This window comes from Cervus elaphus, chromosome 10 (genome assembly GCF_910594005.1).
Source record: "Cervus elaphus chromosome 10, mCerEla1.1, whole genome shotgun sequence".
Lineage (NCBI taxonomy): Eukaryota > Metazoa > Chordata > Mammalia > Artiodactyla > Cervidae > Cervus > Cervus elaphus.
In genome coordinates this window covers 53,408,865-53,423,536 of record NC_057824.1, presented here as the reverse complement: position 1 = coordinate 53,423,536, position 14,672 = coordinate 53,408,865, and the positions used below count along the sequence as shown (strand labels likewise).

The window sequence follows — 14,672 nt, the reverse complement described above, 5'->3', positions numbered from 1 at the left end:
TGGGGAGTGCAGTTGATTCAGCATCTGTGACGCCACGCTTGGGTCTAGGTACAAATTTGAGAAGTCTTACCCATCTTAAGGCTTATTTCTTGACATTAAGAACATACTTGTGTAGTAATGCTTTGTTCTCAGTACCTCAGGGCTTTTGAAAGAGGCATTTGCCTTCAGTTATTTCTACCTGGCAGCTACTACCTTGGGCCTCCCTGTCGGGTGTGGAGGACACGGGGACAGTGTAGACCGTCCCCTCCCTTCTTCTGCCCCCCAGGTCAGGAACGGCACGTGCTCCCAGTGGGCAATGACCACGGGTCAGCTGCCCCTTTCATTCAACCTTGCTTTATTTACTCAGGGACCTTGGAGGCTCAGAAGGTACTCAGCTCATTTTTATATAATTCTGCTCATTTAGAACATGATCATTATTATTATTGAAGAAAACTTTGAAGACTTTCTCATGATGGTTTTCCTTCTTAGTCTCAAATTAAATTCATCAGCCTTGCCCAAGATGTGGTCCAAAAGAGGGCCACCGGCCCACAGGGGAGCTCCTTTTAGCTTTCAAGAATGTATGTCCAGACTTAAGCCAACTGTCCTCCCAGCATTCTCCTCTTGTCCTCTCCTGTGTCCCTCCAGCTTCCCTCCCCTTTCTCCTGCTCACTGACCGCTGCTGACGCCCACAGACAGAAACTGGCTCTTTTCAAGAGGACAAAAGGCTGAGTGGGTGAGAACACAGACTTTGCATGAGGTTCCCTAGGCCGGCTCTGCCGCTTCCCTGCTGTGAACCGCGGGCACACCCTCGACCCTCTATGCCTCAGGTTCCTCATCTGTAAAGCAGCGAAAATAATAGTACTTAACATGCTTAGCACAACTAGCTGTTATTGTTATTTCCTAAACAGGCTACTCCAACAGCTTTATTGAGATAATTTAAAGCCATAAAAGACACCTGTTTGAAGTATAAATTCAAAGTTCTTCATATGTTTACAGGGTTGTCCAACCATCACTATATACTAATTTTTTTTTTTTAATTGGTTGGAGGCTAATTACTTCACAACATTTCAGTGGGTTTTGTCATACATTGACATGAATCAGCCATGGAGTTACACGTATTCCCCATCCTGATCCCCCCTCCCACCTCCCTCTCCACCTGATTCCTCTGGGTCTTCCCAGTGCACCGATATACTAATTTTTGAACTTCCCAAATAAACCTTGTCCCTGTTAGCAGTCTCTTGCCATCCTCTTCCTTCCTGCTCTGCTTGCCTTTCCCCAGGTATCCTCTGATCTACTTTGTCTGTATAGATTTGCCTTATTCTGGGCATTCATATTAATGCAGTCATAAACCATATGATTCTTTGTGATAACCACCCTCAGCACAGTGTTTCAAAGGTTCATCTATTTTTCGTTTTACTGCTGAATAATATTACGTTGTTTATCTACCCACATATTGTTTATCCATCATCTCTTGAAAGACACTTGTGTTTCCACCTTTTGGCTGTTATGACTAGTGCTGCTATGGGTGTTCATGTGTAAGTTTTTATGTGGACATGTGTTTTCATATCTCATGGACGTGTACCTAGGAGTGGAATTACTGGGTCACGCGCTATTTCTATGTTTGAAGCTTTGAGGAACTGAGAGACTGTTTCCGCTTTATATTCCCATCAGCAATGTATGAGGGTTACAGTTTCTCCATGTCCTTACCAACACTTGTTCTTATTTGTCTTCTTTGTAAAAGCCATTATAATGGTGGTTTGGGATAGGTTATCTCATTACGATTTTGATTTTTATTTTTGTAATGACTGATGAGCATTTTTATGTGCGCGGTGCTCTCCGTCATGTCTGACTCTTTGCGACCCTATGGACTTGTAGCCTGCCAGGCTCCTCTGTCCATGGGATTCTCCAGGCAGGAGTACTGGAGCGGCTTGCCATTTTCTTCTCCGGGGGATCTTCCCTACCTAAACATTGAAACCACATCTCTTACATCTCCTACAATGTGCCTATTAGCTTAAATATATTGACTGTTAAGAAAGTTGCACTTACTGTTTTAGAGATAATAAATATAAAAAGTGCCAGTTCCTGCTTTAATAAAGTTTGCAACCATGGCAAGAGAGGACAGTTTCTAAGTCAGTACTGTACGGGCAATCTCATTAGCATAACCGTGGGGGAGAGAGTGTCTTAGAATACCAGTGACCAGGTGAGCAGACACAAGTTACTGATCTGGAGTAGTTGCAGCAGTGACTGAGAAAGGAGTGTCTCTATTTCTGAGGCAACAGGAGATGTCTGCCTTAAGGACTTTTGATTGAGGTAAGATTTGTAAATAGTGAAATTCACAGATAATAAGTGTACAATTCAATGAGTTTTGACAAATGTGTAAATTCATGCAGCCACCACCTCAGTCCAAAAATGGAACACTTCTGTCACCCGATCACACTTCTTCATGGCCATTCCAGTCATTCTCTATCACTGTCTGCAACCATTTTTCTGATTTCTTTTCACACAGATTAGGTTTGCCTGTGTTTAAATTTCACATAAAGGGAATCATATCGTATGGACAGTTTTTCTCTCACCCAGCATGATGTCTGTGAAATTCCTCCATTGTATTGAGTTATTGGTTTGTTCATTTTTATCAATGTCATCTGTGTTGTTTTCAATTTAGGGTATTATAATTCATGCCACTGTGACTATTCTTGTAAAATTATTTGTGTGGACATTCTTTTCTCTCAAAGAAATGTAGAGGCCTGAAATTTGTGGGTCATTGAGTAGGTGTGTAGTTTTATAGGAAATTGCCAGACCTCTTTCTCACATGGCTGTGCTGTTTCTACAGTCTCACCAGTCCCTGAGGAGGATGTTACAGGTGCACCATGTATTTGCCCACATTTAGTGATGTCTGTCTTTTACAATTTAGCTGTCATCGTCCCTAATGTCAGATGGTATTAAGCACCTTGCCGTGTGCTTGTTAGCTCCTGGTATCTCCTCCTTTGTGAAGTGTGTGTTCAGGACTTTTGCTCATTTTATTTACATTTTCTGTGTGTTATCATTGAGTAGTAGGCATTCATATTTAATCTGACTTCAAGTCTTTCCAAGATACATGTAACCAGAATATTTCCTCCCACTCTGTGGCTCTCATACTCATTATCTGAACAGTGCATTTGTTTCAAGTTACGTTTTGAGACAGTCTCATCATTTTGCTGATTAGGAAAGTCCAGAGCAGGAAGTTGAGTTACCCAAGCTCAGGGAGCTGGTTGGGGTAGAGGTGGGGTTTGGACCCTGGTGGTCTGCCTCCTGAATCCTTGCTCTAAGCAGCTATGATGTACAAATACAAGTACTTCTCTTTGAGAACCCCTTACTGTTTATGACTTTGCTGAAATCAATAGGTGTTATCTACTTGAATTTAGATATTCTTAAGAAGTTCTTTTCCCATGTAATTTTCTTGGTCTAAAATTAAATCTTCACCATTTAGGTCTCTTTTGAGTCCCAGTTTTATGTCAGTTCACATGTGACAGAAACTCACCAGTCTGCATTAATCAGAGAAAGAGAAATTGTACCTGAGTTTCTTTTCTTGGGACTTTTGGCCTTTAATCTGATTTGGAGTTTTAGGATTATTTGAAAAAATATTTGAGAGAAATATTGTACCATGTTAAAGAAAAATGTTGGTTATTTCTGATAACTCTCCTCTTTGGTTGGTCATACTTTTATACTGCAAACCGTAGAAATGACAATTTAGTACAATTCTACTTTGAAATAAAATACTGGGGAGCTGGAAGCTTATTGCAGTTTAGAGAAATAGGGAAATTGTTTTTATCCCACTGCCTCTTATTATTAATTTATATGCTGAAATAAATTAGCACAGTGCAGGATCAAACCAGTACATAAATACAGCCATTTATGTTTTACCATCAGCTTCACTGTAGATTAATCTCACTGAAAGCTTGAACGGCTTCTTAGGGGAAGATATTGGAAGGGTAGTTTTACCCCATGAGTCCCCTTAAATATGCTGTTAATTCGCATTGATTCTGGAGAAAACAGAGATAATCAGTTTGACTTCCCCCTGACTGAATGCATCAGCAAGCTGTTCACAGCGCCGTTTAATGGAAATCTTGGAGACTCCTCCTGCTTTCCTGTTTCACACACACGGCTCCGAACACCAACAGAACCCTGCTGAGTTCTTTCCAGATGAGCTTTTGAACAGAAAGCGATGACTCTACCGTGAAGTCGAGGTGTGTGCGGTGTATGGTTGGGTCTGCTTTCCCCTGATTTCAGCGCCCCAGAGGAGAACCCGCAGCCGGCCCTTCCCTCCTCCTCTAGGTGGCGCTCAGGTGTCCCGGCCGCGGGCCCCCAAGCCCGCCCCCAGCCAAGCTTAGCAACCGCGGCCACCCCAGCAGGCCAGTCCCCATCCTCAGGGGCCCCTCCAGGGGTGCGAGGACGGCGCCCCGCTCACCTTCCAGACTGGGTCCAGGCCCAGACATACAGGCAGGCGGCTCATGAAAGTTCCCTTCTCAGCTGGGGTGGAGGCGTGCCGTACCTAAAACAACTCTCGTTTGCTGTGAAGGAGGAGACAGTTCTCTAACAAGCCTCCACAAGCCTTTGGGAGCCACGTGTAGCTGAAGCAGCGCAGCGAGCTGGACCCGAGCCTCATGGTTCCGTCCGGCCGTGGACCTCAGCCCCTGAGGAGGCCGGGCCTGTCGGGTTGCTCTGGACGCTGGACGCCCCAGCCGGGCAGGGTCTGCAGCCCTGAGCCGCGCTGCGGGCTGTCTCGGGCCCTGGCCTCCCGGCTGTGCGCTCACCTCCTGTGTTGGCCTTGGCGTGCTGGCCAGCCTCTCGCTCTCTGGGCCATGACTCCTCTCAGCAGGTGAGGGGTGGTGAGGTGATGATGAGCTGTGGCCTGGGGCAGGAGCCCCTTCTGTGCAAAGCTCTGCCCAGACCGGGAAGGGGTGAGGGTCTGGCTGCTGTTGAGCAGAGGTGCTGCCGTGCGGGGTGGAAGCCTGGCTTACAGTTCAACCTCCAGTCCTGCCCCGTCAGAGGCACTTAGGAGACAGTGACAGTGTGAGAACGCCCAATTCCTGTGTCTCATGCCCATCATCATAGGTTAGGTTTATTATGTTTGAAATCAGATCTGTCGATATTTGTTCAGTTGTAGCTACCTTTCGCCCTGAAATTTGTGATACTCATTTATTTTACAAGGCAGAGGTAGAAACATATAAAGTGACATGCAAAGAAGTTGGCTAATTTTTTTAGCCACAGAGTGGGACGGTATATCCTACTATATTTGAAAGTCTGTCGCTGGAAAACGTTTGTTTCTGATAAGGTAGAAGAAAGAGGCCCGAGAATTAGCTAGGATGGCAGAGCCACTGTCTTCCTCTTCCTTCCACTTCCTCTTCCTTCTCTTCTTCATCTACGCTTAGCGTTAGGTGGTCACAAAAAGTGCAGGTTGAAACAGCTAGTCTTAAAACACATAGAAGACTTTTTCCTGAGACAGTTATCTTATAGGATCATCTTTCTACATTGTAGTGTGACCTTTCCATATTTGCAGATTTAACTATAGGAGACCATATCTAATCATATACTTAAAGTTTACCTTAGAAATACATTTAAAATGCACAATTGTTTTAAAAAGATTAATACTACTATTACAAAAAAAGCACAACGTGGTGTGAGATTAAATTACTGGCTTCGATAGGTGTAGTTAATGACCTGCGGGCAGCTGAAATTTGAATGACTGTATTTACTGGGAAAGAATCTTCCACCCATATTTTTCTGAGTAGCTGTTCACAAATGATGCATTATGCCCTGTGCTTTTGTTTCTCACTGGGTTTGAAAAATAAAACTTTCCGTTAGTGGTAAATTCATAAGCTTGGGGCGTGAAAATGTTTGAATTTGATATAAAAGAATTTTTGAAAGGAAGATTAGTGGTTTAAACCAAAAGATTGGTCGCCCTGGGAAATTCAGCTGTCGAGAAAGCTGAGTTCAGTAACACCAGGTCCTCTCCAGCTGATTGCTCCCTCACACTGCGATTCCTAATCTCCCCACTGCACTCCCACCTGACTGGCAGGGCTGATTGCCGCGGCTTGATACTGTCTCCATCACCGGAGCACGGGGGCACCTCTGCTTCAGAACCCCCTTGTTTGTGGCAGGTTGATTCCTCCACTAAGTAGAGGTGGTGATTATTGTTTCTTTACCCATCATCACTTTAAAACAGAGGAGAAGAAGGGAAGTTACTGAACAGGTTACGGTTAGTGGTGGTCGTGGCTGAAGTTCTCTCATTGGCAGCGTTGCAAGAATCACTTGAAGTCTGACTTTCTTAGCACCTGATAGTTGATTCCCAGTCATTCTGCCATGAACGTGTCTGGTACTAGATCGTCCATATTCCACGGGAAGCAGGTAATTACACCCACGGCGAGGCCCCCCTCCCACACAGGAGGCTAGCCTGGAGCCACAGGACATAGCTCTCCTTCGAGCACGTCAGCCTCTGGCTTCCCGTGGAAACGACTCCTACTGAGGCGCATGTCGTGGTTCCCTTCTAGACGAACAGAAGATGATCTTCGTATTGGATAGGGAAAGGTAAATCCATTTACATTTTTTCTGAAAACCTTTAAGGTCCATTTAGGGAAATGACTTCTACATCATAAAACCGAGATGTTGTCTTGAGAGAACATTATGTCCATTCCTTCCCTCTGGATGGACCTTAAAATGTGTATCATCCAGGCAGATGAGGCTCTCTCATCAATGATTTGTGTTCTATTTCGTCATATGTGAAAATGGAAATTTCACAGTTTTTCTTAGTAATTCACTCAGGATTCCATGAATGTTCATTGTACGAATATAGAAGCATACTTAATCTCTGCACATTCCTCCTGAAGAAGGAGAGATCTGTTAGTCATTACCTGGGAAAGTACACACCATACCACACACACACACACACACACACACACACACACACGCCTCAAAGAGTACCAGCTAGAGCGCTGACATTTCCCCAGGTCAGTCTGATAATCTTATCTCAGGGTAACTCAATCACTTTTGTCTTTATGGATCTTTTCAGACTCTTTCTGCTCCATTTAAGGTATATAAAGATCACAAACTTTTGTAGGGATCTGAGCAGACCTGAATACTAACCCGTCCGCTTCTCTTTCTCTTCCCAGAGCTTTTATGTTTTGTTACCTTTAAACCCTCTTAACTTCACGATCTACTCTCTATACTTCAGTGCTAAATAGTTCTAGGTTCAGAAAGATTAACTGTGTTATTCTGCACATCGGTGAATCTACATTAAAGTACTTGTGGTAATTAATCATTTTAATTTAGACGTTTAGTGTTCCAGAATACTGACATAGTTACCATCCTTCTTCCACAATAGATGTTAGAGTCTGGGCTAACTATAATTGGTCAGTCATTTAGACCACAAGGTTTCCGCTTGCCAGCTCTTTGAAACTATTCTCTTCAAAAAAATTTTTTTCTACTAGATCACAGTATCCAGCACAATTTGTACATAGTGTAGGCATATTTGTGAAAAAGTGTTAGTCATTTAGTCATGTATGACTCTTTGTGATCCCATGGACTGTAGCCTGCCAGGCTCCTCTGTCTATGGGATTCTACAGGCAAGAATACTAAAGTGGGTAACCATTCTCTTCTCCAGAGAATCTTCCCAACCCAGGGATCAAACCTGGTCTCCTGCAGGTGGATTTTTTACCATCTGAGCCACCAGGGAAGCCCATGGGCATATTTATTAAACTGTGAATACTTGGAAAACTTGAATTATTATGGTATTTACATTTAGAACATTTATATGTTAAATCAGTGATGACCTGTCACTTATACAACCAAGTCAAGTTCTTGAGCATCTATCTTGAAGCCGTTTTCTTTCAAAAAGATGTGGTTTTTCCCACGATTCTTTCTTGTAGGACACTGGAACAGCATGAAGGCCTTTCTTTCTTTATTGTTGAACATTGTGCAAAGGGCAAGGCATAGGCCTGGAGCTCAGCCCATCCCAAGGCATCAGAGCTACATCCATTGCGATTCAGCTTTATTAGCCTGCTTGGGTCATGACACTAGATGATTTTAGCTGAAATACATAGAAAAAAGGGCTTCCCTGATAGCTCGGCTGGTAAAGAATCTGCCTGCAATGTGGGAGACCTGGGTTTGATCCCTGGAAAGATCCCCTGGAGAAGGGAAAGGCTACCCACTCCAGTATTCTGGCCTGGAGAATTCCAAGGACTGTATAGTCTGTGGGGTCACAAAGAGTCAGACACGACTGAGCGGCTTTCACTTTCACATAGCAAAAAGAGGAAATTGGACACACAGTTGACAATCAGAGCCTGCAATCTGCTTGAATTATAACCTAGGGTGGGTGATGTGTGGCAGAAGCCATGGAGCTCTGGGGCTGGGACAAAGGTTGACTGCTCCAGCCCTTGAGTTAGGTTAGGGTCACAGTGTCGGACACTTCACCCCTGCTCCTGTGCTAGATGGAGGCTGTCACCTCTGATGGGACAGAAGGTGTGCCCTGTGCTCACATTCCCAGTGCTGGTGACAGGATCGTGTGTGGCTCTTGAACAGGAAGTGGTGCGAGGCAGAGGTCCGAGCCTCCCTCTGGACTCCCCTCTCTCCTTCACCCCGAGTGCAGTCCGTCGTCGTCTCTTTTGCCACCTGAATCTTGATTTCGCGCGATCCACGTCTTCCAGCCTCCACCAGCGCGGTCAGCCCTGTGCCCTGACCCGGCCTGCCATCGCCTGTCAGAGCGTTTCCTGGGTTACCACAGGGACCTCCTGCCTGCTCTGGCTCTGTCCACTCCTCCTCCACCCTGCAGCCAGAGTGAACGCTTAACCACACAGCCCCTTCACAGCCTTTCTGCTGTCCTTTTGGGCAGATAGCAATCATCATCATCATAATTATACTGACAGTACTTTAGACCAAGGCCTAGAAACAGGGTGGTCGTATAAGTCATCATTCACACGAGAATGCTTCTGAACGTGAAGTGGGTGCCATTGAGACCCACACAAGGATGACGTGGGAAGAAGGTATGTGTTTGCCTTGCCTGCTTCCGTCACCCTCTCTGAACCTACGGAATGGCTTGCCTTCAATCTTCTGTGCTTTCCAGTGGTACCTGCCATGCTTGCTGCCCCCACAGGGCCTTTGCACATGTTGTTTGAGTTTGAAAACTACTGATCTTTTTGCTGTTAGCTCCTGTCTGGCATCTCACCAACTAGGTTAAATCTCCTTATTATAGACTCTCACTACACTCACTGATGCAATTTAGCAATTTATTTGTTTGAATAAATACCAATAAGAAACTGGTAGTATTGTATTACCAATATACCAGTTATGGAATACAGTAGTCAGCACAATGGCAAAATAAACTCAGTGTATTTAAAATTAAATTAAATTAAATTAAATTAAACTCCTTGTATTTAAATTATATACTTAGTACAGAGGAAACCGGTTAAACATATACAATTTAATGTAAAAATATACTCTCAATTTTAGCAGTGTTAATATGCTATTTGATGTGCATATTTGATATTTAATATGCTTCATTTGAAAAATACAGTAATTTAATAGTTCAGTTTTGTAATTCTACAAATTTATCAAAAATTTGAAGTTAAGATAGGGATTCTTGTGAAGGTTTCTCTATTGAGAAATCTGTGACGTTTAGCACTATGATATAGAGAGTAGCTGGGTTCTGGAACAGATTGTATGCGTATCTGATTCTTTGCGACCCCGTGGACTGTAGCCTGCCAGGGATTCTCCAGACAAGAACACTGGAGTGGGTGCCATGCCCTCCTACAGGGGATCTTCCTGGCTCAGGGGTCAAACCTGCGTCCCTTATGCCCCTGCGTTGGCAGGAGGGTTTCTTTACCACTAGTGCCATCTTGGAAGCCCCTGGAACAGATTACCTGGGGTTTAAATCATGATTTTGCCACATACCGTCTCGGTGGCCTTGAACAAATCAGTTTCCCTCTGCCTCTCTTCACACATCTGTAAAGTGGGTATAATGACGATGTCTGTTTTAGAGGGCTTCTGTGAGAATTAAATCAGGCGATGCACGTAAAACACTTGGAACAGTTTCCAGCACGGTAGACTCAAGTTAACCCTAGCTGTTGCTGTTATTTGTACCGTTATTATATTTATTCATTGAACAAGTATTTATGCTTTTCTCCTGGCACCGGTCTCAGAACTCTGACGTGATTAATACAGGGCAGGGGACTCCGCTGAGTGTAACTCAGGGATTGTTAGGGCGTGTGGGTGGGAGGAGCTCTGTGAACCTGGAGGATGGGAATTCATCCGCGTGCTCCGGGGGGGCTGCGGGGGAGCACCCAGGGTGGGGAAGGAGCACGGAAGGCCCCCTGAGGCGGAAAGGGCTTCTCCAGGTTCGAGAGTCACAGCAAAGTGCACCAGCGTGCGCCTCACTGAGTCAAGGGGTAGGGGGCCTGAAGGACACGCGATGCGGCTGTGCCCCAGGGCTTTTACTAGGAAAACGAGAGGCCCTTAATTCTCCTTGTTTTACTGATGAAGAAGCAGAAATCCACATGTCCTGACCAGGATCACGTAGAGAATCAGGGAGCTAGCACTGGAAGCAAGTCTCCTGTGTTTTGTTTTGTTTTTTCAAATTAAGGAAGCATCGTACAAAAACGGCACAAGTCAGACAGAATGACCTTCTGAGTTCTCACAGGGAGAGCCCCTGTGTGCCCACATCTTGGCGTGCTCTCCACAGCTGCCCTGCTGCACCCACCCCCCCACACCCCCTTCTCCCAGAGGTATCTGTGCTTACTCTGCTCCCCCTCAGCAACGCAGGCCAGGTTCGCCTGGGTTTGAACTTTAGGAACTTCTGCATGGAAGGTTATGCTGTAATCCTTTTCCTGACTGGCTTCTCTCACTACACACATGTCTGTGAGATCCATCCGTGGTGTCGTGTGTTGTATATAGCAGTACTGGGTCCATTACAGTTGCTGCGAGTTGTTCCTCTGTGTGAACACACACGGGTTTCCAGTGTGATAGCCCCTGAATGTCACCATGAGATGCAGCGTGCGTGTGAGACGAAAGCTGGATTGAGATTCATGTCATTTATGTCTGTAGCTTAATACTGCTTATCCTACTTTTTTTTCCAACTAAGTGAAGGTTATATTTTTCTTTTAGAACCAAGGTATATAACCTTGATTGTCATACTTTGAGAGTATGTTGTTGTTAAATCATTGACTCGTGTCCAAGTGTTTCACAACCCCATGGACTGTAGCCCACCAGGCTCCTCTGTCCCTGGGATTTCCCAGACAAGAATGCTGGAGTTGGTTGCCGTTTCCTTCCCCAAGGGATCTTTCCGACCCAGGGGTGGAGCCCGAGTCTCCTGCGTCAGCAGGTGGATTCCTTATCACTGAGCCACCAGAGAAGCCCACTTTGACAGCATAGTGCCATGTTAAAACAAAGGCTTGCATCAGCAGAGATTGCTTGATGTGTGATAAGTAAGTGTTAATCATGAATGGAAGTAACTTAGATTAGCTTGTCAGGTGCTTTAAGATGGTCCTGTCATAGAACATCAGCCTTTTGAAATATTACCTAGGGGACTGCATGTTTCTAGGGGGTGAAGGATAATCTGCTACTTAATTGGGCCAAATGGCCACCGTTTCTACTTTTTAAAATTAGGTCTCTTTAAATACAGTGACTGATTAATTGGATGAATGCCATTTTCATGTGTACTCCATTCAGTTTTTTTTCCTTTCTCTCTTTTTTTAAATATTTCAGATGATGTTGTGCCGTACTTTAAAACAGAGCCAGGCCTTCCACAGATCCACTTGGAAGGGAACCGCCTCGTGCTCACTTGCCTTGCGGAAGGGAGCTGGCCTTTGGAGTTCAAGTGGACGCACAACGACAGTGAGCTCACCACCTACACCAGCGAATATAAGTAATTGATTCCTTGAAAATAAGATTACATTTCACAGTGGTATAAGCAGAGTATTTGCCTTATTGGCCATGAGATCATGGGGTGGGGGGAATGTTGGATTGCATTGGTAATGCATTTAGGATTAAGGGAATACATTTGAACATGTAATCAGAATGTGATTTACTATTCCAATACAGGTTGTATTTACACTTAGGAAGTCTGTCATTATATTTGTAAGAGTAAGCCCCTTAGTGAAATTACCAGACCAAAAAAAGGTGTAGTTACAGAAGAATGCAAATAACAGCTTCAGCTGATGAAACTTGCCATCCTGAGGCAACAGTCCTGCCCACCAGTATTGTTCCTGCCTAAAGAGCATCACAGCTTTCTACAGGGCAGAGCTTCTGGAGTTCTGGTTGCCAGCAAGACTTCCCTGGCTGACTGTGGGGTGGGCACCCTGTCAGAGGTGGGGTGGGCACAGATGGAACTCTGGGAGGATGGGCATGAACACAGCATGGACAGTCAGCAAAAGTGAGCATTCATTGGACTGGGGATGGGGTGAGGACGTGAGGGGCTCAGTACAGGGGACTGAGAGGGGAGGGGTGAGGACGTGAGGGGCTCAGTACAGGGGACTGAGAGGGGAGGGGTGAGGACGTGAGGGGCTCAGTACAGAGGACTGAGAGGGAAGGGGTGAGGACGTGAGGGGCTGGGTACAGGGGACTGAGAGGGGAGGGGTGAGGACGTGAGGGGCTCAGTACAGAGGACTGAGAGGGGAGGGGTGAGGATGTGAGGGGCTCAGTACAGGGGACTGAGAGGGGGAGGGGTGAGGATGTGAGGGGCTCAGTACAGGGGACTGAGAGGGGAGGGGTGAGGATGTGAGGGGCCCAGTACAGAGGACTGAGAGGGGAGGGGTGAGGATGTGAGGGGCCCAGTACAGGGGACTGAGAGGGGGAGGGGTGAGGATGTGAGGGGCTCAGTACAGAGGACTGAGAGGGGAGGGGTGAGGATGTGAGGGGCCCAGTACAGAGGACTGAGAGGGGAGGGGTGAGGATGTGAGGGGCTCAGTACAGAGGACTGAGAGGGGAGGGGTGAGGATGTGAGGGGCTCAGTACAGAGGACTGAGAGGGGAGGGGTGAGGATGTGAGGTGCTCAGTACAGGGGACTGAGAGGGGGAAGCTGGATATCAGGTCTGTGGTGCAGCTTCTCCAGGAAGCATGTGGACTGGCTTCCCAGCCTCGGGACCTCCTGGCAGCGCTTGAGGTCTTCCCAGGTGTGTTTTCCCACCTCGTTTTCTATGTGGGGATGATGCTGGATGCAGTTCTGAGGGGACAGAGAATTACTGACGCTGAACATTCCCGGAGGCCCCAAAGTCAGCAGGAGTCAGCAGTGCTCTGCTCTTCATTAAAGGAGATAAGAAAGAGAATTGACGATCTAGAGCTGTTTCAAGTAGAGCAATGAACTTCTCAACAGGGTGCCTAGCCCGCCATGTACTCTTTACCCCAGAAGTTGTAACATGGTGGTCCGTGAACTGCAGTTAGCCTACCTGGAATGTGGTCTGCATATTTTAAATATCAGTTAATATATATATATGTGTGTGTGTATATACACCCAGTATTTGTGTCTCAGTTGATTGCCAGCATTTAACACTTATAAGATTTCACATAAAATTCTGCTTTTTAGGCCCTCTGGAACAATTAGCAGGCCTGGGCCCCGGGTGCACACAGAAGCAGGTGCCAGGCGACGCTGTGCTGCGTACTGGCAGGGACACCGTTTCTCAGCACGCTCTGGTCCCCACCGTGTAACACCTCACTTGTGGTCCTGTTACCCACCTGCCCTGTGTGGACAGAGGAGTCTGTGTCCTCCTCTTCCATCATTTGGTCTATACTTGAGAGGACCTGTTGTTCTGAGAGCAGTTGATCACAGTAGTTAAGAGCATGTTGAAGTCAAACAGACCTAGCTTTGAATCTCAGCTCACCACCAGTTACATTAGTGGTATTACTTTGAACAAGCTGCCTGTTAGCCCCACTTTCAATAACCTGCAAAATGGGGGTGATCAAGCCTCGTCTGTGGTGTTGAGCATTGAAAGGCTCTCGTGTATGTAAAACAACATACTTTCTGGCCCACAAGTGATCAGTTAATAAATTGTAGGCAATATTATATTTTATTGTAATATGACATAGGGCTTGGTTTATTAGAAGGGGTATAAGAAAGCAAAAAAAAAAGTGAACTTAGGAATGAGAACTGTTACAAGCTTTGATGGCAGATGACTTGGGTTCAAATACTACTATTCAACTTACTATTTGGACAAGTTATCTAGCCCAGTTTGATATTTTCCCATCTGTAAAATGGGTATAATAAAACCCACCCTAGAGGGTTCTCATAAAAATTAAGTGATATGATGTTTCAAATGCCCCAAGAAGAAGGAAGTGAGGTTTCAAAAGAATCCGTCTTGTTTTTCCTCATGAAAAGAAGTAATGATATGGGTGATCCATAACAGCGGCCTTAAAACTGGGGGACATGCCTTGGATAGTGGCAGAGGAATGGTCTCTGGATCTCCAGTTTCCACAGGCATATTAGTTGAGCTGCCTGAGAATGTGCCTTTGTGATGGTACCTGCCCGTTCTCTTTTTGCACCTGCTCTGCATTATCTCTTCCACTTCACAGAAAAGCACACACCTTTCCCAGTTTGAGTCTTCTGTGAAACCACATCTTCAGCACACAAGACAAGCACAGTTTAAAACATTGGGCTTGGAACTTCCCTGGTGGTCCAGAGATTAAGACTCCGAGCTCCCAGTGCAGGGAGCCTCCGGTTAGATCCCTGGTCAGGG

The 14,672-nt window shown here is 45.7% G+C and overlaps 1 protein-coding gene across 7 annotated transcripts in view; it reads left to right on the top strand.

The window, feature by feature from the left end:
- Nucleotides 1-14,672, top strand: part of SDK1 (sidekick cell adhesion molecule 1) — a 740,828-nt gene that overhangs the window by 276,020 nt on the left and 450,136 nt on the right. For all 7 annotated transcript variants that reach the window (XM_043915387.1, XM_043915391.1, XM_043915392.1 and 4 more), the window contains one exon: nucleotides 11,710-11,869. In XM_043915387.1, the coding sequence (XP_043771322.1) occupies nucleotides 11,710-11,869 (160 nt within the window). The remainder of the gene's footprint in view (nucleotides 1-11,709; nucleotides 11,870-14,672) is intronic.